Source organism: Camarhynchus parvulus, chromosome 1A (assembly GCF_901933205.1).
Source record: "Camarhynchus parvulus chromosome 1A, STF_HiC, whole genome shotgun sequence".
Classification (NCBI taxonomy): Eukaryota; Metazoa; Chordata; class Aves; order Passeriformes; family Thraupidae; genus Camarhynchus; species Camarhynchus parvulus.
In genome coordinates, this window is record NC_044586.1 from 4,362,899 (window position 1) to 4,390,096 (window position 27,198).

At 40.6% G+C, this 27,198-nt stretch overlaps 1 protein-coding gene across 7 annotated transcripts in view; it reads left to right on the forward strand.

The window, feature by feature from the left end:
• MICAL3 (microtubule associated monooxygenase, calponin and LIM domain containing 3) overlaps positions 1-27,198 on the forward strand; it is a 174,848-nt gene that overhangs the window by 102,889 nt on the left and 44,761 nt on the right. For all 7 annotated transcript variants that reach the window (XM_030960431.1, XM_030960437.1, XM_030960432.1 and 4 more), the window contains 4 exons: positions 83-269; positions 3,643-3,731; positions 4,827-4,914; positions 24,257-24,452. In XM_030960431.1, the coding sequence (XP_030816291.1) occupies positions 83-269; positions 3,643-3,731; positions 4,827-4,914; positions 24,257-24,452 (560 nt within the window). The remainder of the gene's footprint in view (positions 1-82; positions 270-3,642; positions 3,732-4,826; positions 4,915-24,256; positions 24,453-27,198) is intronic.

The window sequence follows — 27,198 nt, forward strand, 5'->3', positions numbered from 1 at the left end:
CGAAGAGATAAAACATGACCTGGGTGTGTGATCTCGGTGAGGCTGGACACACACAAATTCAGCCATCCCTGTTTGTGTCCAGGGCTCTCTCAAGAAGGAGTTCCCCCAGAACCTGGGAGGCAGCGACGTGTGCTACTTCTGCCGCAAGCGGGTGTATGTGATGGAGAGGCTGAGTGCTGAGGGCAAGTTCTTCCACCGCAGCTGCTTCAAGTGCGAGTACTGCGCCACCACCCTGCGCCTGTCCTCCTACGCCTACGACATCGAAGACGGTAAGGGAACGGCCCTCTGCTCACCAGGCTCCTCCTGGCCTGGGACATCTTTTGTCACTTAAAAATTATCTGGTGAGTTAGGGAAGAGGGTGACTTCTGTTCCCCAGACACCATCTCTCAAGCTGTTGGAGCTTTGGGGATTTCCTATGGCCAGGTCATGGCAGCAGCAGAGCAGACAAACTCATAGGAGTTAATACAACATCGTAGTGGTGCCTGGAGAGGCTGCCTGGAGCAGAGGCTAGACAGAGTTAAAGGAATAAAGGAGGGATTTATTAAAAAAGCCTTCAAAGGTTACACCTTGGGCATTACAAGAGCCTGGTCATCTCTCCACCCAAGATGGATGGCGGGTCATAAGTTTTCACACTTTTATAAGTTTGGGTCCATTTTCATGTTGGGGTTAATTGTCCAATTACAGCTTCAGGTTGTGAAGTCCCATCCTCTAAAATTGCTTTCCTCACTTCACCGTTGTTCACACTTTTGGGCCCAAAGCTGCAACGGTGTCCTTGCTTCCCAGGCTGGAAAAGGATTGTTTTGTCTGACTAAGCTGTGAAGAGAACTTGCTAACGCTTTATATGAAGTTCAGATTTACACACTAAGGCAGTACCGAACCTGAAAAATATGGAATCTAAAACTTAGGGCATCATTAGCAGCTGCTAGAATGCAGGGTAAACAAATAACTGGAGGCTTTAAAAAGCTTCACAGGCTGAGTTTGAGGGCTAGACTTTTTACTGTCCTCGTCTGACAGTATTTAAATAAAACCCCTGAGTGTTTTAATAGCACTTAAGAGAAAATAACAAGTTGGAGGGAAATGTGGTCAGCTTGTTCTTCTTGAAGGTACCACAACTGTCCAACTCTGTATGTTTATTTTAGATGTAATAAAATAGGAACTTATAATCAGGGGCTGATGATAATTGGTCATTACAAGCTAAGTTCTGTTTATATAGAAAATATGGAACATTAAAGTTGAGTAGAGGTACGTCAGTGTTAGAGTGTTGTACCAGTAGTTACTAATGATTCAGTAATGACTTATTTTTTGTATCTGATAGACTAAGCAGAAAAGAATATGATTACAAAACTTGCTGATGCCTCAATTAAAAGAATCTAACATGCTAAGAATGAAGGGAAGCTTCAGATATACCCTGTCTGAGAAACCAGACAATATGGCAGCAGGTGAAACTCTGTTTATCAACAAAGCGTGCATATTGAAAGCAATAATTTAAGATCATCCATCAGTCGTGACAAGTCATTTCCTTGTAAGGGTAGCTGTGTACTACAATCTTTGTTTGAGCACTGATTGACAAAAATGTCACATTTTCTGCAGAAAATGTTTGAGAAAGTATTTCAGGTAAATGTTGATTCACATCAGCAGGTATGCATTTATTTTCTTACACAGCTCCCTATCTTTAATCCAATCTCAGTAGGAAAACAAGTGCAAAATGGTGTAAAACTAGTGACAAGTAAGGTGCAAAGGATTCTATTTCAGACATGATGGTGTAGAAAAGAGAATAACAAGAAAAAAGTGTTAGTACCTGTATTTTTCCCACTGATTGAGGTGAAGATGAAGTAAAACTTTTAAATTGATGTCACAGGATGACACTCCAAGATATTCTACTGCAGATTGAAATTGATGGGTATCCATTCTATGTAACTAAGAAGAATCTTTTAATATATACTGGGTAGAAAAATGGCTGTGTAAACACCATCTGGTTTAAGGGGCAAAAAGAACTAAAATTGTGTATTCATAATGCATTATGTAATGACTTTAAGTAATGGATCTGCTGGGTTATGAGGAGTTGAGGAAACTTAGAATCATCAAACCAGACTGCCAGTAAGGAATAGAAACCCCTTTATTGCTTGTCTGGAAGGTCAGCAGACTTGGCGTGCAATTTTAAAGGGGCCAGTGGTAATTTTGAGATCAACATATAAAAGCAACATCTTTGTCAGAAATCAAAGTTGGGGAAAAGCATTTTTTGAGCACTGCTGTTATTTTGAGCACTCACAAGTAACTGAATATCTGACTGTCTGTTAAGCAGTAACAGACTGAGCTGCTCTGTCAGCTGTATGGGCTGAAACAGTTTTTACCACCAGATTTTTAGTGATTCCCCCTGCAGGCATGCTAGTGTGTGCAGTTATGGCCAGACAGTTCTCAGTGAAGCAAAACACAAAGCTTGGAGTTTCAACAGGCTTATAGCATTGATTCTGAAATATTACATGCCCAACAGTTGTGTGTGTATATGAAGCAGATGTGGCTAAACAGAAATCTGTGGTATCTATCTAATATAATAATTGTGAAAATGTGGCTTGTATTTTATTCTGAGTTTACTTTGAGAGTTAAAAAACCAAAGCTATGCACACATTGTTGCTGTTCATCTGGCTGTTTGGGCTGACAAGCATTCTGCAGCCTTCTGCAGTCAGTGTCTGGTTTTAAGCTTCAGAGTCTGAGAATTTTTATGTAAGAGCTTTTCAGTTGTTGTTCATTTCAGACAATCTCAAAAAGCAGGTTTTGGTATGAGTAAATATTAAGAAATACTTATCGAAGTAAAGATTTCTAGAAAAATGTTTGTCAACTTTTCCATCTCTGTGCTGGTATTTTGCAAATACCAGCACAGAGAAGCTAGAGGTAGAGGTCAGAATATGTGTTGGGAATGCATTGGCAAAGCTCTGGGAATGGGATGGCAGTGGAGAGTGCTATGGGCTGCATATGCCAAGCAGGATACACTGACAAAGGTACAGTGGAAGATAATTATGAGGCATCAGCTTGCTGCTTTTATTAGTACCAGTAGTATTTGCATGATGGAATTGCTAATGCTGCTTTGTCTTCCTGGCAGTGCTCAGATACCAGTGAAAAATCTCTCTAGACTTCTGGGGTGTTAGTAAAACCAGCAGGATCACAAAAGGTCTTATTTGTGAAAATGAGTCATTGTCCTTTCTACAAGTAGCCACTGTGCATTTTGAGAGATGGTTCTTTGGGAGTTAACACTGTCCTCTCCCACTTTCCTCTGCTGGTTGTATTCATTCTTGCTTTTTCCAAAAGTGCTTCTGCCAGCTTTTCATGTGATGGTTTCTTTGTTCCTCACACACTGCCGCATTGTTAGCATGTGATACCACACAAGCCTCACAGCTTTGCTTTGGTGTTTGATAGGATTTTAAACTAAATGGCTGTCAGGCACCCAATGGAAAAGAGCCTAGTTACAAGGGGAGAGAGCAGGGCTGGAGCTAAAACTTCAGCCAGTGTTTGCCTCTGCATATAGTGAAGAAATTAGACAGAGCAACGGGAGTGGCAGCAGAAAATAAGTTGCAGTGAGATGGACATTTATATTGTGCTAAATTCCTGTGTTCCTGTTGCTGACCATCATTTATGTTTTATCTGCAGGTAAATTCTACTGTAAACCTCACTACTGTTACAGAGTCTCTGGTTATGCTCAGAGGAAGAGGCCAGCAGTGGGTCCTCTGTCAGGAAAGGTAACTCATTATTTTCATCTAAAATGCCATGTTAATAGATTTGGATTCTTAACATTCACAAAATATGTGTGATGGTTTGGGTTTTTTTCAGAAAGTAGAAAAATTCAGGGTGCATTTAGTTGCTTTATCTATCATGAAAGCTTACAGTTCAACTAAATCTTATTTACAAGCAAGTCCTCTGCTTAGTACTGCTCTTTTCACGGTACTTATTATCAAATTATGTGCTATCCTGTTCAAAACAGAATTTTGATTTGCTTTTCTTGTCAGCTGAAATACTTTCTCAGTGTATGCTGAGACTAAATGAATAATGTTACCAGTTCTGGTTTTGCTTTGTTTCTTCATGGTTTTACTTAAGATGAAACAAATTGTTTGCATTTCCTTTGCAACATAAAATTCCACCCCTCTTGCATAAGCTATGAAGATCACATACCTTCATTTCTGAAGGTCTGCTGTGTGTTAACAGGAACCTGCATGAAAAGACAGAGTATCCTCTTTCCTATACTATCATTATAGAAGAATTTGTGCTGTAATTATAGGATGAAGAGACACTGTGTAATACAGAAAAGTCCCTCAGCTTTTGTCGTTATAATCCAAGGCCACTAATTTTTCTCCTCGAGCCCCTTTTCAGTATTTTCACATACTCTGAGCAATCTACATGCTGGTTTCTTAAGTTCTGTTAAGCTTGCATGCTGCAAGCTGCCCTTGTCCCTTAAATTATATTTTCCTTTGTGCAAGCAGTGGTGCCTGTCCTTCTGCCTGATTCTCAGGTTTTATTAGTACAAGCTGGAGCTGTACTCCTTTTTGGAAGGATAGCAGATCCATCCCAATATGTGCCATACTTCCTGCCAAAAATAAAGACTAAAAATGGTACCTGTTTTATTTCCCAGAGGAGCAGACTTGAGGGCTCTTACAGCTTTGACTTTCTTGACTATCCAGTTTGTTTTAATAAAGCCTTAAATTGAGAAGGAGCGTGCTTGTTTTTTAGATCTCACCTTGTGTGATGGTTGTGGGGCATCTCAATTCCTTGCTCAGCTGTTCAGTACAAACAGCAATTCCAATTTTAATATGAATTTAACTTCCCCCACCTTCTTCCAGGACACCAAAGGACCTGTGCAGGACGCCATGGCCAGCGATGGGAGTGGACGGGCCAGCAGCCTCCCCACCTCAGCAGAGAGGGCCCCAGGTAGCTCCGCTTCCTTCTTTGGCAGGGTGGTGCAGTTCTCGCTCGGCCTCGTGGGCAGAGTTAGGGTGCTGAGCCAGCGCCTGCACAGCACAGTCTCCTCCATTGGGCACCACGTAGCCCAGAACCCTCTGGACTCCTTTTTCATGTGTCAGCTGCTGGCATTTGGGGTTCCCTTTCTCTATGTCCAGTCAGAAGTTCTCGGGCAGATCCTAGGGGAATTCTGTGGGCAGCCTGCTGACCAGTGAGAGTTAATGTCACCCAACTTTGAGCTGTATAACTCGTTTGGTTTTTGCGGTGCCTTGTGAATTTTGTGTGCTACGTGGAAATCTCAATATATTATTTTGCACTGTGGCTTTGGGGCCTAGATGTTCTCAGTTCTTTCAAGGACATTGTTTGAAAGAATACCAGGAAAACACAGATGCTCAGTTGAGGGTCTCCTCTGAGTCAGCCCAGATAAAGAGCCCTGTAATGTATGCAGCTCAATGTCAGTGAAATTAAAAGTTTTTATGACACACTGGAATAGCTCACAAACTGGATTTCTGTGTTTTCCTGAATTCTGGGTGTGGTTTCTCATTTTCCCAAGCTTCTCTATTAATCTGGTACTTGAATGGGAAAGATCCCATTATCTTTGGATTGTGTCTCCTTTGGAATTCTGGGTGTCTGACAGCTAATGGGATTGGATTCCTTAAACCCCTTGAATTTTGTGGTGCTGGCAGGTCATGGTGCTCTTCCCTCTGCCAGCATCTGTGCTGCTTCTGGTTGTGGCTTTGGAAATGGGGTGGTGAATGTGTGTGTCTTTCTGTGACATAGTTTTCCCTTTTAACTTGAAATTCTAATTCCTTCTAACATGAGAGAAGTGTCTGTGCTACAAATGCTCGTTTGCCCAGCCCCCAAGTGCTCATTTTGTGATGTCAGAAAAAGGAAGACATATTAATTCTAGTACTTGTTCCAGAAGACTATGAATAAGCTAAATCAGCTGCTTTTAGAAAGGGAACTTAGAGCAATTCTTTGAGAAAAGAATGTTTGCATAGTGCCAGTTGAGAAGAGACCTTAACAACACAGGAGCAGATAAAAATCATGGTGTTCTTTGACTTTATATTATTATACAAGTGTTTCTAAGATTATAACTGAATGCAATCTGACAGAAATTTATCCATAGTGTGTTGATTTTTGGAGTGTAGTTACTTTCAAGATTTCCTCTTTTGTGTGTGTGCAATTTCCATATGGCAAAATAAGAAAAGGGTAGGGAAGAATAATATTTGCAAAATGCTATGGACAGATGTGTGAACTGCAGCATTTTTTGCATAAGTGGATAGATTTAAAACTACTTTCTCTGAAAGTGAAAAAAATTGGTTTTTTGTAGTTTGGAGCATATTCTTAAAGATTAATAGAAAAAATATTTATTGATACACAGCACAACTGATGTGAGCATAAGGGGTTTTGTGGAGTGAAGCTGTAGGTGATGATAATTGGAAGGAGGAGATTTGAATTACATTTATCAATTAGTTTATCACAGCAACTGCTGCCAGAAAATCTCTTTTGGTTTAGTCCTTCCAACAAATCAAATTTACTTGCTTTTACAAAGGAACATTCAGCAAGTAGCACCTAAATGATCACTAAGTAGAGCAAACAATAGGGCATCGTTTGTGATAAACTTCTATAAGTCAGACAAAAATCCGCTATAACTCAGCTGCCTCTTCCTGTAGTGGTGGCACAATCCTGTAGCAGCACTGTAGTACTTCCAGAGGGGTAAGATGGAGCAGACACCATTTTGTCTAATGGCAAAACTTGAAATCTAGGGCTCCTTCTGTTTGCTTTCTGCTTTTTAGAGCAATGTATAACTGTAGCATAATGTTCAGAGCTTTTGGACCTTTTAAAGCTTTGCCCCTTGCAGTGCCCTGAGTACATTAGACATGCTCAGCATAGCTGGTATTTCAGACAGGGTGTTGTGATGCAGTCTCATGTGTGCATGGCACGAGTACATTCAGGGTAGAAGAGGTGAGCAGTGCCTCTGTTGTGCTAAAAAATAGCAGTAGTGGCTGAGTTTTGTTTTCTTTGTGCAGTATGATTTGAGTAACTCTTGGAAATACTGACTTAGCAATGGTTAAGAGGTAGGAGGAAGCAAAATGCGATGTACTTTAAAAACAATCCACAGTGGCATTGAGGGCAGGTCAGTTCTCTGTTAGAGCAACAGTCATGTCCTGTAGCTACCTACCTTCAGCTTCCCTTCCTGCTGGGTAGCTAGGTCAGGAAACCTGTGGTGGCTTTTGCAGTTATTTATGGTTTCAAAAAGCATACCTTTTTGAACTACCAAGCTTACCTATACAGTGGAAGAACAGGAGTCTGTAAGATTACATCTCAGTGTAACTCCTGAATTTAAACTATTTGTGTATATTCCTTCTGGCAAGCTTTCACTGTAGCCTAGACAAAATACCTCGAGCAAAAACCTGTGTGAGATGAAGACAGAGGCAGGGATCTGTTTCCTAGCCTCCACTTCATCCATCTGGTCACTCCCCTAGTACAGGTCATACATCTGAAAGTGTTTTACTTCCTTTAGGGCAAGACCACCAAATGGAATTTGACAATAGCAGTTTCAGGCCCTGAGGCCTGAACTAATGCTCAGTAGTGAGATAGGTTTTGGTGTAGATGCTAGTTGCCTCTAAAAGGATTAAGTAAAAGCAGAAAAACGTGTAACATGCTCAGGTTTGATATTTGGTGGAGATGCAAATATAGCTTAGAAGGCAAAGAAAAGGTATACAACGGTAACATCCATTGTGGAATATACAAAAAGGCAGCCATTTAAAAATTTTATACCTGAGAGTTAAATTCAGCCCTGAGCTACCAAAAGTGCTTTTTTTCAGGGAGCTTTATGCTGACTTATGCAAGACCTGCTTTTTCATAGTTGCCATGAAATCCCAAATGGATGTGAATTGCATGGTTTTTCTCCCTACATTCACTGCCCCCTTTGATATATCACCAAACCTTTTTTTAGCCAGCTTAATGCTTAAAATATATTCAACCACAGAGTAGCCTTCAGCAGGTTTAGCCAGATGAGGTGAGATTGGTCACAACAAGCCCTTTCTTGTGCTGTCACTAACCTGTTTGGCACGGATTAACCTTGCTAAAAATGTCAGTCCCTGCCTGGGTGGCCACAGTGCTGGCTGGCATGGGGTGAGTTCTGTCTGTCCCTTGTAGAGCAATGATTGCAGGGCACAGTCTGTGATCAGCAGGTTGAGGTTTGTTCAGCACTCAGCTGGAATCACCCATTTTGTGAGGGGTTTGCACAGAGCCCATGTGGTGTCTGCCCTGCTGCTCCCATGGGAGGTTATGGCCAAACTGGAACCCTTCAGTGGGGGAAGTGGCAACAAGCGTTGAGCAGTGGCTGCCATTCTCTCTGGGAAAGGGAAGTTGGGGACAGCTCTTACTGTGCTTTTGGTCCTGCTGAACTGTGGCATGCTTGTTGTAGATTCTGTAACTTTCTCTGTACCTTGTCTGCCTGTTTTTCTCTATTTTCTGCATTTGCCTTTGTGCCAAAACGCTGCTATTGCCAAGAAAAAAAAACAACTGAACAAAAACCTTTTGCTTTTCAACTGTCTCTCCCTTTGATAATCTGTAACTGCTGTGTCTTGGAATTTTTTTAAATATAATTTACAGTACTTTATATGGTTTTAATGTGCTTTTAATGCAAATGCTGTTCTTCTGTGTGTTCTAAAGGTCTGTAAGAATGTTTCCAAATTTTCAGCTCTTTCTTGACAGATGGACTTGGAACAGTCTTTGCCCCTATCAGCTTTATGATATGCTGCTTGGGGTGATGTTAGCCAGCAATGTTTTGTTGTAAAATATTTCCCATTTCAGGCTCATGTTTTCACAACAATGCGTTTCTGTCCCTATCAGCAATAGGAAGTTGATAAAGGAAAGACTGCCTAGGGAAACTCATACTTGTACAGCAATAAAAGGCAAGTCATGAGATCTTTTGCTTTAGTTACTTGACCTGTGAAAGATTAAGAAATCAAACATAAGCAATAGTATGAAAAACTCAAATGCAATACAAATTAGAGGTACTAGGACTTGTGCTTTAATATCACATAAATACATAGTGTTTATGATAATAGGTATGCAGTCTGAAAAGTTAAAATCCTCCTATGGATGTGCCTTAATGGTTTTCAGGGAGAAGTATTCAGAGCAAAGCCCTTCACAGCAGACCCTTAAACAAGTACTGTTGTATATAGCAAGCAATATACATGAGGAAGTTCTTTTGCTGACCTGGAGAGCTGGGAAAGAGTGGCTGTTTCCTCTAAGTGGCGTGTCCTTTAAAGTAAATTATCTGAACCACATTTGGAAAAGGATCTTAAGTGTCTGTACCAAGTATAAGTATTTTTGAATGCCTCCAATATTATTTGCACACAATTCAATTTTGTGTCTGACAAAACACAAATATATATTTCTGTTTAGGAATAAGCTTCTTGTTCATAAACATTGCCTCTATTGTTCAGAAGCATTGCCTCTTCACTGTTCTGCATACATTGAACATGCCTTACTTGTGAAAATGGCTTAGCTCAAAGCAATACTGCTTTGTTTGCTGTGCAAACAAACATCATTATGAAATCCTCTACTTGGTCACTTCTTTTCATTACTATTCACCTTTGGGTTTTGTTCTTGTTTTAATTTGGTCTAGTTTAAACATTAAATTATGGAAGATAACAGCAAACAAATTCTGTGACGTGACATTCTGTTTGAGGTGCCTTCATTTTAAACCAATGAAGGTTTACAAATATATATTTTTAATATACAAATATTACAAATCTTTTCCCTGCCAAAAATAAAAAAGAAAAAGGAAAACATTCATATTTCTGGACGCACCACCAAACTGGGATGAAAGCTATTTCCTCGACTAGCGTGCCTTGAATATTGTCTGTTCTGTTTGGAGGAGCCATGGTGGTGTGTTTAGCAGGACATGGCACAGGATTCTGAACCCTTTTCTGGGGTATCATTCAGCTGCAGAGAGATCTGATGGAAGATTGACTTCTCTCTGGAACATTAACAATACAGACTTAAGAACCAGACCCTGTATTTTTGGAAGCTGAGGAGAGTGTACAGGTTGCCTGATTAGAGCCAGGGTTCAGTGCCCAGTGAATCATCTCTCAGTAACAAGCCAGGAATCTGTTAGGATAAGTGCTTGACTGTTCCCAGTCCATCATGTTCCTTTTCAGTGTTCTTATCAGGATTTGGGTGGCTTTGGCATAAAGGAAAGGAGAATGCTGAAGGATTGGCAATTTGAAGCCCAGAAAATTTGCAAAGGAAAAGATGTGGTGGAAAGGTTATTTGTTCTTATGAGTAGGAGATGCAGCTGGCCTGATGGAGTTTCACTGAAAAATCCTGAAAAATGTTTTGAGGACTGAGAAAGATGTACAAAACAACAGTGTGCTGAGTTTGTACTCAGGGCTGGATCTTGCTAAGAACACTTTTTCTTGGGAGTTACTGGGCTCCCAACTCCTCCTCTCTCTCTCTAGCTTTCAGACCTGTAGACTTGTGCCACTGGAATATTTGTTGTTTGTATGTGTATATTCTGAAGGGTGATATGAATTTTTCTGGGCACTTTAAGAGCTCCATTGAATGTTTTTGTGTCTTAGAAAAATAGTATTAAGTTTGTGTGAAAGAGTTGGATTTTTTTTTAATAGCAGAATTAAAATGTCTGTTTTTTTGAAAAGTGGAATTCTCAACTATTTTGAGGTTGCTTCCCTCAGAGAAAAGGAGGGACTGTGCATAAAATAAGTTCAGTGACAGGTAATGTTCAAGTGAGATGATTTAGTGCTCAGAAAGGCTTCATGTCTCCGCTGTATAGTCCCTTTGAAAACTTTGATTTATGCAGCTGTTTTTAACTTGTTTTTGTTTTGGGTGTGTGTGTCTCTGAATTATGTAACACGTGGTTTCCCTGTTGCCGTGAAATGGAGATATTTTTTGTTCAACTGTGTGAAATGTTCAAGGGAATAAATTCCAAACAAACTTCAGGTTTCTGAGTTTTTCTTTGTCCTCCCCCTTGTCCCTCCACTGGTTCCGAAAGAGGGATGCTGCAGGGGATACAGACTTGGGGGACAGTGGAATGAATAGATTTAGCAAGCTCAAATACAACAGCCATTTGGGGAGCTCTGTGGCATGTGCCATCTGTCACTGCCAAGTACTACTTTTCAGGCTCTTTCTGTATTGTGGGTTTATTTTAAATGTTGCTGTTATGTTGTGGTTTGCTTGGAGTGCAGGGCACACATTGCACAGACAGCATGACCTGCTGAGCACCTCCTTGCTAGGTATTCTGCTGCCTTGGCAAAGCTGACTTTGGATAGCTGTGCTCTCAGCATTGTGGCTTCACAGAGTTTGGTGTCTTGAGGAGGTTGTTTTGTGTGGCTTGCTGCAGGCCAGAGGTCTTTGTTGTGCTCTGTGACCAAGGCAGTCACACCCATGGGAGAGCAGGGACCCATAGTGTGACAAGAGTCTTGATGGGCTTTGGTTCCTCTGCTTGGTGTAGATCTGCTGTGTGGTGGGATGTTTTGGTGTGATGAAAAGACAGAAAATTACTAAGTGCTAAGTTTTGTAGCCAAATCCTGTGTCTCATGTTCTAGCTGGACTGTTGTCTTTTCTGAGGACTGCACACAAGGAGGTGACCTGCCTTCCTCAAGACTCTTAAGAGCCTATTCTGTGATGTTCTCACCATGACAAACAGACCTGGATTGTTGTTCTGAGCTGCATTTTCCTGGTCTCAAAATTACAATGAGTTAGTCTACATTAGGGACTTGTTCTGCATTTTTTCCTCACATGCTTCTTCTGCTTCCTACTCCACCATCTGCAGCTAAAAACTTGTTATAGCTGATGAATTTAGAAAATTCAATTGTGAATGATATTTGGGCAGAGTAGATGACATTTAAATGGTAGGGTCACAGAACTACAAGCACAAACCAGTTCTGATCTATGTAAAATTTCCTTCTTTGGAGGGATGTAATTGCTTTTTGCCTTTGAAATTGCCTGTAGTTTTTCATTACTGTGTTAAGCAGTGCCAGTTTTGAGGTTAAGATGGACCTTCAGTTCTGAGGGGGAGTCATGAGCATTCCGTGTAAAACTTCACATGCTGGTGCATGAGCTAGAAATGTCATTTTGATGTACCACTCCAACAGCCTCCACTGTTCTGTTAACTCTGCTGCTGCATATGTGCTCTCCAGAAATCAAATGTTTGCTTCATGAATTAAGAAGAAAAAAAACCAAAAAGGATGAAAGGAGGTGCATTCTAGAGATTGTCCCCATCATAGTAGAAATCAAACTTCCTTGCTGTACCAATGGAGCCATGTTTTCAGCTAAAACTTGGAGTAGCAGTAGTGGTAAGAGAGACAACCTTCACCTCAATTCTCTTTTAAGTCTACACAGATACCTCAGACTTTCTGCTTCTGTGCCTGTGGTTCCTCTCTAGTGTCATGGCTTCTGTAACAGGGATGAAAAAGTGTATGAAGGTACTTCTAAAATTATGACTGAATAAAAATTAATACAAATTAAAACAAGGAAGTTATAGTTTTACCACCTGCTTGTGATCAGCAGTGTAATTTATTAAGACATGTAGTTGATGTATCTTAAAATGCAAGAAATAAGGGGAGAAAACCAAATTAATAAAACAGCCAAACCAAAACAAACAAAAACCCCAAAACAAAACAGCACCCAAACCAAAACTAACAAACCAAAAAGCCACAAAACCAAAACAAATAGTAATAATCTCAAGGGAAGGAGCAGGTAATCCAGAGTCAACATCAAAGCTATTCTCCTGCTTTTTTGATGTGTATTTATGAAGGAAGGTGAATTAGCTGAGCTGATCTTTGCAGTGTAGAGTTTAGCTTGAACTTTCTGAACAAAACTGGGCAGATGCTCTTTAAGGATGAGATGGCACTTCTGTGCCCTGTTTAGTTGCTTACATCTGCACTCAAAAATGTATGTTTAGTCTGACATTTCTCATGTTTGCTGTCATCCCAGAAGGCTGTGTTTGCTTTTTTAGGAAAATTTCATAATCCTCCTTTCTGGTGTTATAGACATTTATCTGATGGCTTGAGGGTAGAAGTGTTTAAAAATAGGATTTTTTTTACCCAAGAGATGTTTTGAATACTTCCAGGCTGATGTGAAAACACATCAGAACTGATGTGTAAACTATTTTTAATCAGTTGTAAGTCTTTTGGAAGCTTGCTTCCTGGAACTGTACCAGATTTTTAATATAATTATCTACATATATAATTACAAGAATTTTCCTAGTTTTGGGAAAAATTTCCACTAAGGTGTGAAGCTCGGGATTGCTTGGAATATTCAATTGCTTTGTAACACTTACACAAGAGTATGTAGCATAAGTGTAGGTAATAGAAAAGTGTGCAACAGAATGAGGGAGCAGATGTTGAACCTTTTTGGAGTATGTGGATCTTTTACTTGTGACAAGTATTCCCCACTATATTTGCCAGCCTAAGAATTCAGCCTGTTCCCTTTGCAGCACCTGATAATCTTGACACAAATGGTAGAAATTAGGTAAAGCCATGCTTAGTATGTAAATGGATTCTGAGATTCAGTGATTATGGAAATCTCTAGGACATTGCCTCAGAAGAGATACGGTGGTTATTAGCTTAGTAAAGAGAGAGAAGATAGCTGTTCACAGGTGGTGTCTTGAATCTGATCACAAATTGAACAGGAGCCTGAAAACATTACCTCTCACACTTTTCTTATGCATGATAAAATTTCAGGTTTCTGATGGGTTGTTCTTTAATGATCAAAATACTGTCCATTGTCCCATGTGGAACTAGAAGTGCCAGTTTCTACAAAAAATAAGCAAAATTTGTACTGAAAGATTCATAGAATGAATCATAGAATGGTTTGGGTTGGAAGGGACCATAAAGATTGTTCAGTTTCAACCCCTTGCCCTCAACAGGGACACTTTCCACTAGACCAAGTGGCTCAAAGTCCTGTCCAGCCTGACCTTGAACACCTCCAGGGATGGGACATCCACATCTTTGGGCAATCTGTTCCAGTGCTTCATCACCCTCACAGTAAAGAATTTCTTCCTGATATCCAATCTAAACCTACCCTCTTTCGGTTTAAAGCCATTCTCCATTGTCTTACTGCTCTGTGCCTTGTAAAAAGTCCATCCTCAGCACTCTTGCTGGCCCCCTTAGGTACTGACCAAGGCCTCCACAGAGACTTCTCCAGGCTGAGCAACCTCAGCTCTCTCAGCCTTTCCTCATAGGAGAAATGTTTCATCCCTCTAATCGTCTTTGTGCCATCTCTGGGCTTGCTCCAGCAGATCCACCTCCTCCTTACACTGGGGCCCCCAGGGCTGGAGGCAGCACTCAGATGGGGTCTCACCAGAGCAGAGGGGCAGAATCCCCTCACTTGCCCTGCAGTGCTTCGGATGCAGCTTCAGCACATGTTTGGCTTTTGGGGTGTGAGTGCCCGTTGACAGGTCATGTTGAGCTTCTTGAGTCCTTCTCCAAACCTTCTCCTGCATCGGGCACTTCTCCATCCTCCCGGTCCCTGCCTTTGCCTTCTGTGATTTGAGCTTGCAGCACTTGCCAGTGAAGATTCCACTCCTACTTTTAGGTGGAAATAGCTTTGGTTTGGCTTGGTGTGATTTGCATGTTGTGATCAGACATCACCTGTCTGATCCTCACAGTGAAATGGGAGATTGCAGAGGGATTGCAGATTGTACTTGTGCTAAAGGCAAGTGGCAAGAGGTAGAGCCACCATGAATAAATTATACCAGGTGTTATGATGTAGATAAGATAGCAGAGGCTTTCTTTGTAACAACATAAAAGGGGTCACTGTTTGGGTCATAACTGAACAATCAGGCTTAAATATTAATTTTTAAGTTATTTAACAAAAATAAAGAGAATGCTTCACCGAAAAAGTGGGAAACCTCATTAACCAAGGTCATGGTGGTTCTAAAATCTAGTGTGGCCTTTTCTTTTCTTTTTTCTCCCTGCCAGTCTCTGGATATGCCTCATCAAGTTGTGCCTCATCAGGAACCCAGGTGGTTCTTTGAGGTGCTGTACCTTGAATAGCTTCCAGAACAAAATTTATGCCTGCAAAGTAATGTTATTTTATCCTCTTCAGCCTTCCCACACTCAGCTTCTTTCAGAGAATGGAAATGAGGCCAGGCAACATATGATAGAGCTGATCTAAATACCAGGGAGAGCTCTGACATCCTGGATGATACCAGGAAAATGGAGCGTGATTGGTAATAGGTTACTGACTTACCAATGCTCCTGAGGGATTAACAGGCTAAAAATCCCTACATAACTTATATTGTATCTCTAGGACTGGAAACCTCTGGGCAGCAGTAAAAGTGAATTCTGTACAAACATAAAGATTTTCTTGCCAGAAGAGATGTAATAAGGAATATTGAGCTTAACAGTGTTCCCTGGGGCTTGGATTAGGTGACCTAATACCTCCTTTCCCCTGATTCTCTTCTCCACCCACCAGTGACAACACTGGCCACTTTCCAGGAGTCAAAAATAGCCACACTCCTGGATGGGTCTGTACCTCTGCTGTAAGGAAGGCAACTTTTCTGTATTGTTAAACCACATACTGAACTCCTGTCCTTCATTACATAATGCTGCTACTTCATGCATCTGCACATGGGGAACACTATTCCTCAAACATAACTTATACTGTTAGTTAGATGAATTTTTGTTTGTTTCCAAGACATAAGTATAAATTACAGATGACCTTGATCTTAAACTGGCTAATTATATTCACTTCTGGTTGCTTCCACTAAAACCAGAGAAAGGTCAGATCAATGCAATTGCCAGCTGGTTCTAAACTCAGCCCTACTGATGCAGTAAGCAACTGTTTTGTCAGTGCCTGTTTTGGGAATTCCAGAAGTCTGTTTTAATTAAAATAATGGGGGGGGAGTGGGGCAAAACATTGGAACACTCAGAAGACAAATGTGTGAGTTTTCAATTTCATTCAATAGTCAGTCCTATTAATTTCCACTGTTATGAAGAGAACAAGCTTCCACATTTACAAACAGTATCTGAGAATGGAGAACTTAATTCTAGCTGGACGTTGTGGAATGTGTGGAAGAGGACTTACACCTTCATGTGTTTGTTTCTGGGCTGTCTGTTTCAGAATCCCTTGAGTATTTTATCTGTCAGCTGTTCCTATGCACATTATAGTGGTTTGTGGGGGGGGCTTTCTGCTCTTCATTGCTTAGGGGACCGGTAGATATCAACATCTCACTGATTTTAATTTCATGTGCTGCTGAATTCATGCTGTAAAACGTCTTGGCCAGCACTAGAAGTGGTTCTTTGATAACTCTACTGGGTACTTCTGCACCAGATGTTTCTTTGATTAAACGCCTTTCTGTCTGTACAGCTTAATCTCCCCATTTTTCTGTTTAGGTACCCAGTTTGCTGGGGAGAATTTCTAGGCTGATGGTGTGAGGATAGAGCCTGACATGGTAGCAGAGATCTTGAGAATGTTGGTGCTTGTCAATTTAAGGACAGTTTTATTGATCAGGTCCAGCATAAACCAGTTTGCATTTACAATTGCCAAGAGTTTTGACTCAGTAGAACACAGCTACTAGAAAGCTTAGTTAGTATTTACTGTTGGGATTGGTACATGTGAATTACAGAACAATTTCAGGAGGACTCTCTTCAGGTTTGAGCACATTTTGAACACTATGCATGGATACTGGGTGTCTTGCTTATGAGTAGACTTTGTTTTTCTTATCCTACGGTCCTCTTTGAGTTTAGAGCTTTTGTATTTAGCAGAATGTGTTATGGATCAGATGGGAACCATCAGAAAACTCAAGATGTAATGGCTTCATAGTACAGCTGAGTAATTCAGGCTTCTGAGGGTTTGGGAACACTCTACCATAGTAAGAGAGAAAGTTGAGGCATTGTATCAAAGTAACATTGACATTTGATGGCTGCTTGTGATGGCAACTAAGTACCACACAGCTGTGGGAAGCAGAATCAGAAAGTAAAACTCATGGGTTGAGATAAGAACAGTTTGATAATTGAAACAAAGTAAAATATTATAATAATAACTGTGGCATTCACATTCTCTGAAAAAATTCCTTTGCCCAGGATTTTTCTCCTGGGAAGCTGAGAAGCCTCAGAGAAAAGGAAAACAATTCTTATCTCATTTGCTTCTTCTGTGTTTTGCTCATGTGGAATGTGTTTGGAGATTGTTTACCCACAGGTGATTGTTTCATTGGTTTCTGGTGTGAGTTGTTTTGGCTCGTTGGCCAATTGGGGCCAAGCTTTGTCAGGACTCTGGAAAGAGTCAGGAGTTTTCATTATTATCTTTTTTGCATTCAGTAAGTATCCTTTCTGTATTCTTTAGTATAGTATAATATTCTTTAATATAATATAGTATAATAAAGTAATAAATTAGCTTTCTGAGAACATGGAGTCAGATGCATCATTCCTGCATTCATTGGGGCATCCCAGCAAATACAATAAATAACAACAATAACAATAATTGCAATGAAAAGGAAGGAATGAGAGGAATAACCCCAAAAAACAACTGATGCACAATGCACTTTGCTCATGACACACTGACTGACTCCCAGCTGATCCCTGAGCAGCTATCAGTCCCTCCTGGCCATCTCCCCCAGTTTATGTTCTGGCCATGATGTTCTATGGATGGAATATCCCTGTGGCCATTTGGGGTCACTGCCCTGGCCCCACTCACTCCCAGCCTTTTCTGCACCTGCCCACTGGCAGAGCATGAGATGCTGCAAAGTCCTTGACTCAGGGTAAGCGCTGCTTAGCAACAGCCAAAACATCAGCCTGTCACCAGTGTTACATCACACCAAACCCAAAACATGGTACCAGCTACTAGGGAGAAAATTAACTCTATCCCAGCCCAAGCCAAGATACTATGAAGTACTGAGATTCAAATAAATTTGTTCTTGTATCTATTTGAGGAGGCGTTGCATTGCCCCTTTTGCCTTTGAGGATGTGCTTGTCCAAATTCAGGGCCTCCTACCAGGAAATGTGCAGTTCTGCAGCTTGTGATGTGGGGCTGTGCAAACAAGCACTGACAAGAATGCAGCAGGTCTGTTGGGCTCTTGCCAGGGGTTTCCTGGAGAAATTTCCTAAAAGAGAAGATAAATGTAAAAGGGCAGATGAATCCAGACTTAAGACTTTGAACTTCTTACTAACCCTTAAAAAATCCATTCCATTTGACACCCTTCTGCAGTCAGTTCAGAATTGCCATGGACATGCTTTATGTATCTGTTGCTGTGCAGTACAGAAATTTTTAACAGTGTCTATAGATAATAATTTTTGAGAGGATTAAGGAAGGAATTTCAGAAGAAATCAGTTGCACTTATTTAAATGGAATGTCTTAATTGATTTACTGTTCGAATGTGCAGCATCTAACAATGAGCCTCAATACCAAGATTTCCTTTTTTCATTGTGCACACAGTGCTGGGCACTTCTTTACATCAAAAGTGTTTTTTCTTGACTTGTGAAGTGCTTGGCATTGTGCATTCTGGATCCTGTTTTTGGCACTGCCACCAGACTTTTGTGAGATTGCCTTGCTGGTATTTAATCTCTGTGTCTGGACTTGTGCAGTGCCTCTACAGTACTTACCTACTTCCAAAATAGGTTTGTTTTTGTGTGCTAGTACTTGTAAAGCCTTTTGAGGCCCTTGGACAAGAAGTGGAGTTGGAAAACAAACAGGCAGTTAGTGGAACTGAAGTGGGTGAGGGTGAAACTTCTAGGAAAAATCCTGAAACTCAATGTGACATGAACACAGATGAAAAATGAGAAGCTAAGAGTACTGCTGGATCTTGTTTGCTGACTTCTCCTTTGAGGTCTATACCTTTGAGGTACAGACCTCAGTGATAATGTTTGCTGAATTGATAACACACTTGAGAAACCTTACCCCAAAAGGTATTTCTTAGAAATTAATTGCAAGGGAATATGAGGACTTCCAGCTTTTCAAACTCAGAGCTCATTGCATCATTTTTTAACTCCCCTGGAAAAGTTCCCATCTTCCTTTTCAGTACTTGGTCACAGGCAATATGCTGCTGTTTCTATAGGGTTTGTTTAATCTGACACAGTTCTCAAACAATTGTGTGGAGGTAGAAGTAATTGAAGTGTTTGGAAAAGACAAGTGGAAACAAACAGGTACAGTGTTTCACATTACCACAAAACCACAAGCTTTGGGAAATCCATAATAAAGATTTTCCTGAGAGTGTATTAATTCCTTCCCCCTTTTGCATGTGTTTCAAAGTAGACTCCCTTATTTGAATTTCCACAATTCCCCAAGGCCACAGCTAAGTCTGTGCAAAATATTGGACAAGAGATGACATGCACCTTAGTCAGATATTGAGATAGCAAGCTAAGAAAAGCAAGTCTAGAGGTACTGCATGGTAATTGAAAAACAGCTTCTAGTAAAATAGACAGGTATTTTCTCTTTGGGAAGAATTCACTGTTCTCAGGTTCCCAGTTCTCTCCTGCATCTTCAGCATGGAAATGTTGTGTCAAGGAGTAACCTTGGCAGGATTTCATTGAGCCCATGGGAATAACATGTAGATTTTACAGAACAAGGTGTGTTGAGATAGGATCCTCTCTCAAGAGGAGTTTCTCAAGCCTTCCAGGAATTGCCAGAGTTGCTGGAATAGGACACACTCATGCAGGCAAGGAGCAGTTCTGTTAGGAATGTTATCTCTAATCAGACACTTATCATTTCAGGAGGCAAGCTCTGTCAAAGCTGAGATAAATTAAGGGCTCTGGCAGCTTTCATGCAGCAGCTAAGCAGCCTGTCCTGTTAAGAAAAACAGCTCCCTTCGGATGATCTACGTTCACGGCCCCACTGACTCTTCCAAAGTAAAGAGTCAGATTTTAAAATGTGTCCTATTTTGGATGTTGTTTGTGGATTTTGAGCTGATCAGTTGATTGTTGAAGAAGCTACACTTGGCTTTGAGGTAGCTCCCCTCTCTGGGTAGTAACACAGCTTTTCTTCCTGGCTGATGCAGCCATGGCAGCCCTTTTCCTCACCTGTGAATGGATGCTGACTTCTGTCCCCGTGGGCCCAGAGGCAGGCACCAAGCAGAAGCTCAGGTGCTGGCTGGGTGCACTCTGAACAGTCTGGGGAATACAGTGTATTGATTAAAGAGAGGCAGCTTTCCCCTCCAGAGGGACTTTAAGTCTACAAGAACTGCATTGGAACAAACTTTGCCCATGCATTTAGCACCTTATATATATGCGGGAGAAATGAGAGCAGGCAGCAAGCTTCAGAATTCCTCAGTCTTACTTATGTTTTTGTTGTAGTATTTTTATGGGTTTTTTTAATTGTAGCATCAAATTAGTTGGTGTGAACTTTAGAGTATAAAATGGGGGAATTGTCCATCATCTGGTCACTTCAGTGATGCCTGTATCTCATACTTACTTTCATCCCTTGTATGAGTCTGTGAAGTGCAGTGCTTCTCCCTCTGATAGTTGAAGGCTTTATAGTGCATGGCTATCAGCAGCATTTGTCTTGTTTCATATTTGTTAATAAATTGGACAGTGCCTTTGCAGACAGCCAGATTGGCTAAATGCATGGCATCTTGTAGAAACAGACAACTTTTAGAAACAAAACTAATATGTGAAGTAAACTAAATAATCTATGTAGTGCAAATTCCTAGAAATCCCATGCTTAAACTGATAGTCAGTGGAGTTTCTGTATCATGTTCTCTGATGCAGAGCTGTTTTCTTGGCAGAGTGGAGAGATATGACCACTTTTGCATCTCAAGTATATGGATGTATATATAAATTAATAAAAGAAAGTGCTGGGAATGCCCTTTCTGCTTTGAGATTTTGAGGCATGGAGTGCTTGTCAAGCTCACAGGACATCTTGGCTTGACCACATCTTTTTACATTAATGTTCAGGTTGATTTTCCATCTTTTAAGATTTTTTAACACAGTTGTATTGAGTCACACAGTTTGTGCTGTCACAGGATTTGTTTCATTCTCTGTGTCCCAGTTACACTGGGTCCTTGTGATGAGAAGGGCAGGGATGCTTTGTGTTTTGAAAAACTTTCCTGAAGGATCATATATGTTCATGAAATGCATGCAAACAGATGTCAGCTTGATTTTTGAGTCCTTCTCTACCTAGCAGTGATTGCTGCCAGTCTTTTTCCCCACACTAGATATTGGATTATTGAAACAGCCTTTTTTTAAAGAACTCTACTCCATTTAATTTAATTATGTGGTGTTTGTTTGGGTTTGATTGTTTGGGGTTTTTGTTTGTTTTTTTTTTTCTTTGAAAAAGCTGACAAAAAGACCCTAAGATGGTTAGAAAACAAAGAGAGTGAAATAATATCAGACAGATAAAAGTTCTTGTTCTTTGGTTTTCAAAATTCTTTCTCTTGTGAACTTTGCAGCTATGTCAGGGTTTGCATCAGAAGAGAACAAGTTAAAAACAGCTTGTGCAAAGACATTCCTGTTAAAGTAGCTGAGCCTTGCTGATGACTCCATGTGTATAAAAAGTTCTGAGTAGTACAAAACCTTTTTTTTCTTTTAATCATTATTTTAATATATTCTTTGTTTGTTTTCCCTGACCTTGGTGTTACTATGTTACCCAGAGTCCTGTTTTTTTCTACTGTCAGCCAAAGTGGCAGAGCAAAATTCGAGGTCTGTTCCCCTGGTACTGTGAACTCAGGGCTGGGTAATGTAACATTAAAAAATAAATAAATTTGGCTGAGTTGGTATCACCAGAGAGAGAATGAAAAAGAGTGAATCCCAGTGAAAAAGGCAGTTCAGTTCCACTAAAATTTGCAAACCAAAGCACAACAGAAGGCTTAGCAGCAGGAAATGGTGGAGACCACAGTATCACTGGAAATGCAAGGCAGTGTTGCCACCTGACCAAGATTATTTGTTTATACCATGAAGAAGCCCTGGAGTTCCAGCTAAAGGCATGGCAGCCCCTTGCCCATGTCATGGAAGGGTTAAATCATACTAAGGAAGAGAGAAAAAACACTTCTGGCAGTTGTCTTCAAGATTTTATCTCGGAGGAGGGGGATTGGAAATAGATGCCAGGAATTATGTAAAGACCTGTGTAATTTTGTGTGAAATATGAAGGTGGTACTGAGTAATTGTCCTGAAAAAAACCCGAAACCTGTTAGGAATAAAGTGAGAAACTACAGAGGATGAAGAAAGGAAACAAAAACTGTCTTGGAGGTTAAAATGTGTGAGGACAAAGTAAAGGTTGCCAAAGCTCATGCTGGGTTAGACTTCGCGAAGGAGAGCAAAGCAAAGAACTGTGTTTTGTAAGCTTGTAGGTAAAAGCAAGGTAAGGGAAAACAGAAGTGTTTTCATAATGAAGATGGAGCTGACATAAAATGCAATTTTGTGTATAGTAAATCGAGATAGACATGGGAACAAAAGAGTCAGTGTGCAGCAGGATTGGGAAATGAAGACTTATACAATGAAGCAAATAGTCTTTGTCTCAGAAGAGTGGGAGGAATGTAAAATGAAATTGTGAGCTTTGTGGTAACAATTTGTGATTAAATCAAGCTGTCCTGATGTACTTTGACTGTCTCATTCGGGAAGTACTATGGACCACTGGGTAACAGAAGTATGTCCTGCAGATAAACTAAAAAGAAAACAAAACAAAAAACTTTAAAAAGTGATCTGAACAAGTATATATCAGTTAAACAGTAGGTGTAACACCTTTTAAGGAATAACTAAAACCTGCTAGTTCTGCAAGGGAAGTCCTTTGACCTCATGCAGGTAAGTGCTATAAAATGTGGCATGGGTTCACCAGAGACTGTGCTGGACTGGCTTGACAGCTTTTATTGACAACTGATACCTCCATGAGGGAAATTGTACTGCATTTGAACAGTCTGGACTTGAGCAAAGCACAGGAATGCTGACACATGGAAATAATTATTGGAACTGGATAAAATGGGGGAGTAGTACATGAAGTGTGAGTAGCTAAGAAGTTGGCTTAAATTAGAGATGAGAGGTTTTATTTAAAGGAGGAAATAAGGGGGCTGGATGTCACCTACAGACTATGCAGTGTCCCAAAAAGTGATCTGGGGTTTGATCTTTGTAATATTGTCATTAAGGTTACCGGCCAAAAAAAAAAAGAAGACCAAGGAAAAAATCTGCTAATGAAATTCAGGGCTGAATCAACATTTCAAATTCTCATCAATGCAGAGGAGGACAGGCACATCATCCACTAAGAACTACAAAATGTTGCCAACTGTAAGATTAAACTTAGGAATGTAATAGTGCCAGGTCATGCATTAAGAAGATGTTGAGAATTTTGGCTACCAACAAAGTGCTTATCAGTTGAAAGCAAAGAAGGAGAAAGATCTAAATATCATAAAAGCCACCAGCATTATGTGACATATAAATAGGCAGGTGTGTCCTCAGCATGTATCAGATGAGAGATTTGTGGCAGGGCTGTGTGTTACACTGATAAGGCCTCATCTGGAAAGCCACGTTCACTTTTAATCACCCAGGTTCTGGAAAGATTAATCCAAACTGGGACAGGTGCAGAGACCTAGGGGATGATCAGGGCACTGAAGAGCTTATCTTCAGTGAGAAGAAGCCGTGGCTTGTTTAGCAAAGCAAAACAAAAGCATGGAAATATGGGTAAGGGGTCAGCAGTGGTGTGGTATTCAAGCTAAAATACTGCAGTTTAAAAAATAAGTGGATGAAAGCAGGATAGAATAAAATTCATTGAGTGCTACTGTGAGTGAAGCGTCTCAATACTTTTCTACAACTCTCTGGTTCACATATCCTTGCAATTTTTGGGAACTTCTGGGATTTTTGCTTGCAAATGTCTCTGAGATTTGTCCCTGTGATTCTTTTAATTACAAATTCTGATTAAAAAATAAATCAATTCAAGTCTATTAAAAGTTTTAAAATTTGGCCTTTTTCATTCCTTCCCTCATCTTTAAGTAGTAACAATATTGTCTTGCTCCTTAACTCTGTAGATTTCCCTTGGCTGGGGCCAGTTTTAACACACAGCAAGGTTGCCCCATAGCATTCCTTCTGTGTCTCAGATAATACATCCAGCCTGTGCCCAGGCCTTCCCCACACAAACTTCGTTGCATCTCTAGTTTTTGCAGCTAAAATGGCCCTATTTCCTCTCTCAACTAAGACATTTAACATTCTTTTTAGCATCTATTAGCCAAAACCACTAAGATTCCCTTTTGCAGTCTGGCCTCCCAGTAGTGGCGAACAGGATAATGACATAAGGTATTCTCTCGCTTTATTTACTTCCTCTGCCTCATGCCCCTTTTCTCCCAGTTGCTCAGTTCTCTTAAAAACATGAGTTTCTGACTGTTGCATTTGTTATTTATTGCCTGGCTTGTCCTCAGGTCCCAGTGTGAACGGGCTGGAGGAGCCCAGCCTGGCCAAGCGTTTGCGGGGCACTCCCGAGCGCATCGAGCTGGAGAACTACCGGCTGTCCCTGCAGCGCGAGGAGGAGCTGGAGGAGGTGCCCGAGGAGACCCTGGCAGAGCACAACCTGAGCAGTGTGCTGGACAAAGGGACAGAAGAGGATGTGCCCAGCAGGTCAGCACACATTGCCCAGCTGCTTTTTCTGCACCCATCCCAGCTGGCTTTGCCTGCCTTTCCTTTTTCTTTAACCATTTACCACATTGTGGTTTCTAAAGCTTTTGAGACACACAGACTTTTCATCTTGTAGTTTCTCTTCTCAACAGCTCACTACTATCAGAAGACACCTATAGCACTGTAATACCGTGAGATTAAGTTCTAAATTGGAAGGGATTTTTAAATTTAATTTTTCAATTGTATCAAAGGTGAGTCTTTTGAACAAACAGAACATGCATTCAAATGGAAGGGGGTTCCAAAGTTGTATACCTTCTTTTATATACCTATATAAAGTTATATACCTTCTTTTCTGTATGCTTTGCATGACAATTCAAAACCATGTTTGGTTTCAAGATTTAGGCTTGACACACATGTAATCCTCTCTGAATGCTGGTGCAATGCCTGAGAGGTATTAATGGAAGCAATAGCTGTGGCTGTTGAAAAATGTGTTGTACCTTCATGGTAATAAAAAGAAGGTGTATAAATGTGTTGTACCTTCATGAATTTCTCTTTATATGCAAAATTCTGTGCAAGCACACCAGGATCCACATCCATGCAGGCAGAGCTAGTGGAAACAACTTTTACAAGAATCATTGAGAGGAAATCCTTGAGCAAGTATGCTCATAAACTTTATAGTCAATCACACATTTTTGCAGAGTCTTGGTCTCTTAATACAATTTCTCATCTACTTGTCTTTGTAGTAATAGCAGCCCTTACCTTTTCATCTCTGAGTCTGTCCAGTAGTCTTGAAATAAACTCAGAAAATGCTGTTGTTTGTTTCCTGAAACTTAGATCCTACAGTCATATTCTATGTGTGAATTGTCTGCAGGTATAGGTCTGTATGAGAAGTTGAATAATCTTGGCCTATTTTTGGGAGATGCAAACTATATTTTCTTAACTCATCCTTCCTTTAGTTACCTGATCAGATTTAGGAATTACATCAACTATGACAAGATAAGCATTGATGATCTCAGGGTTTTTTATTCCTTTATGTTTCTACCTCTGAAACAGAAGTGTAGAGCTATTGATTGTTGTTACTCATTGTCTTGATTTCAATAAATCAGGACACAGTAGGCCTGCTCAATAAATGGTAGAAAACTTACAAAGGTCAAGAATTAGTTTAAAAAGTGGACATTTGGCATTTTGGTATGAAGCTGATGGTCATCACCAAGAGGTGTTTTGTGAGATTCTGGGTATTGAGGGTGGTACACTATTAGGTTAGCAAATTTGGTTTTTGTCTTGTAGGGTGTTACATTTAGTTCCTTTTGTCCTACATTCATCCCTATAACTTCTTATCAGTATGAGTATTTCTGTTTGTAATAGACTGCATTGTATAATTTTCCATGTGACAAGCAGCGTAGGCAACTCACATTCTGTCATAAGGAGAAAAGAGGAAATACATCAAATTCCTTGTCAGTTTTACCTGGAAGAATTTATATTCCAAATCTAAATATGGCAAGCAGTTTACTCAGAAAATGGACAAGGCTGTGTGGGCCAAATATCAGAGACAGCAGAGGGAGAATTTTCTAGGAGGTGTAGCTATTGGTATCCTCTGTCCAGCTGTATCCACTCCATGGATAGACTGCAAAGACAGAAAAACTGCAAAGAAGAAAAAAAAGGGAAGAAGTCTGACTACTTTTTCACCAACAAAAAAAAAGTTTTGACTCCTGCAGCAAGCCAACCAAGGCCCTGATTTAATCATCTTCACTGTCTTGGTGCAGCGCTGCAGGGTTAGGAGCAGGCGGAGGAGATGGGGAACACTTTGTTCCCTCCATGTCTTACAAAGGATGGGTTGGGCTTTCAGGGTTCACTTAGGTGGCAGAGAGAAATCAGGCAGAGACCTCACATTTTGGTGTACAGCTTCCCATCATGCACACACTGCAGAGAAAGTTTATGGGAAACAGCATTCAAAGTACAGTTTTTCAAAAGAGAGTTAATCTTATTTAATTTTCAATAAGAGAAAGGCTCAATTAAGCAACTAAAACCAGACTGCACACTAGTCTAAAGTGTAGAAAACATTTTATATGCCTTATTGATTGCCTTTAAGTTGCAGTAGCCCCCAGTGTGCCATCTCCAGTTTTGGTGTCATGTCCTGTGGCCTTTCAAACGAGTGTCGTAGGACAGCTTGTGCTGTATAGGTCTGTATGGCAAGAGAAGACATTCATTGCCACAGTTTAGGTTTCAGTTCCTCTCCTCAGCACTAAATCTGTGCATGCACCTTTTTCTAATGAGATACTCAACTGCTTATGCAAATTCTATAGAGCAACCTACCTTGGTCTTTGATTTCTGCTTTATAGAAAAATAAAATTCCAGCTGTCAAATGAATTCCTACAGCACATGGTTTCCATGCTGAAAGGAATGCTCACTATACCAGGCCATCTCTCACTGCTGTCTTTCAGCTTCTCATTTCTCAGTATTCAAAGGTCAAACAAAAGCCAAGTGATAAATAAAAGCCAAAGAAGGTGAAGTGAGCTGTGTGGTGAGGAATTTGTGTCGTCACTCCTCCATGCGATAAGCCGGCTGGTGGAAGAGCAGCAGCTCATCCTGTTCAGCACCCATGGCAACAGTTTGAGCAGCAGTAAACCTTATTGACAGCACACCAAGCCCCCAGCATGCAGCACCTGTCAGGTTTATTTCCATACCAAAGGTTAGGAAAGTAAATCAGGGAGAACGGGAACATCACATTTAACCCTGTGACAATATCTTA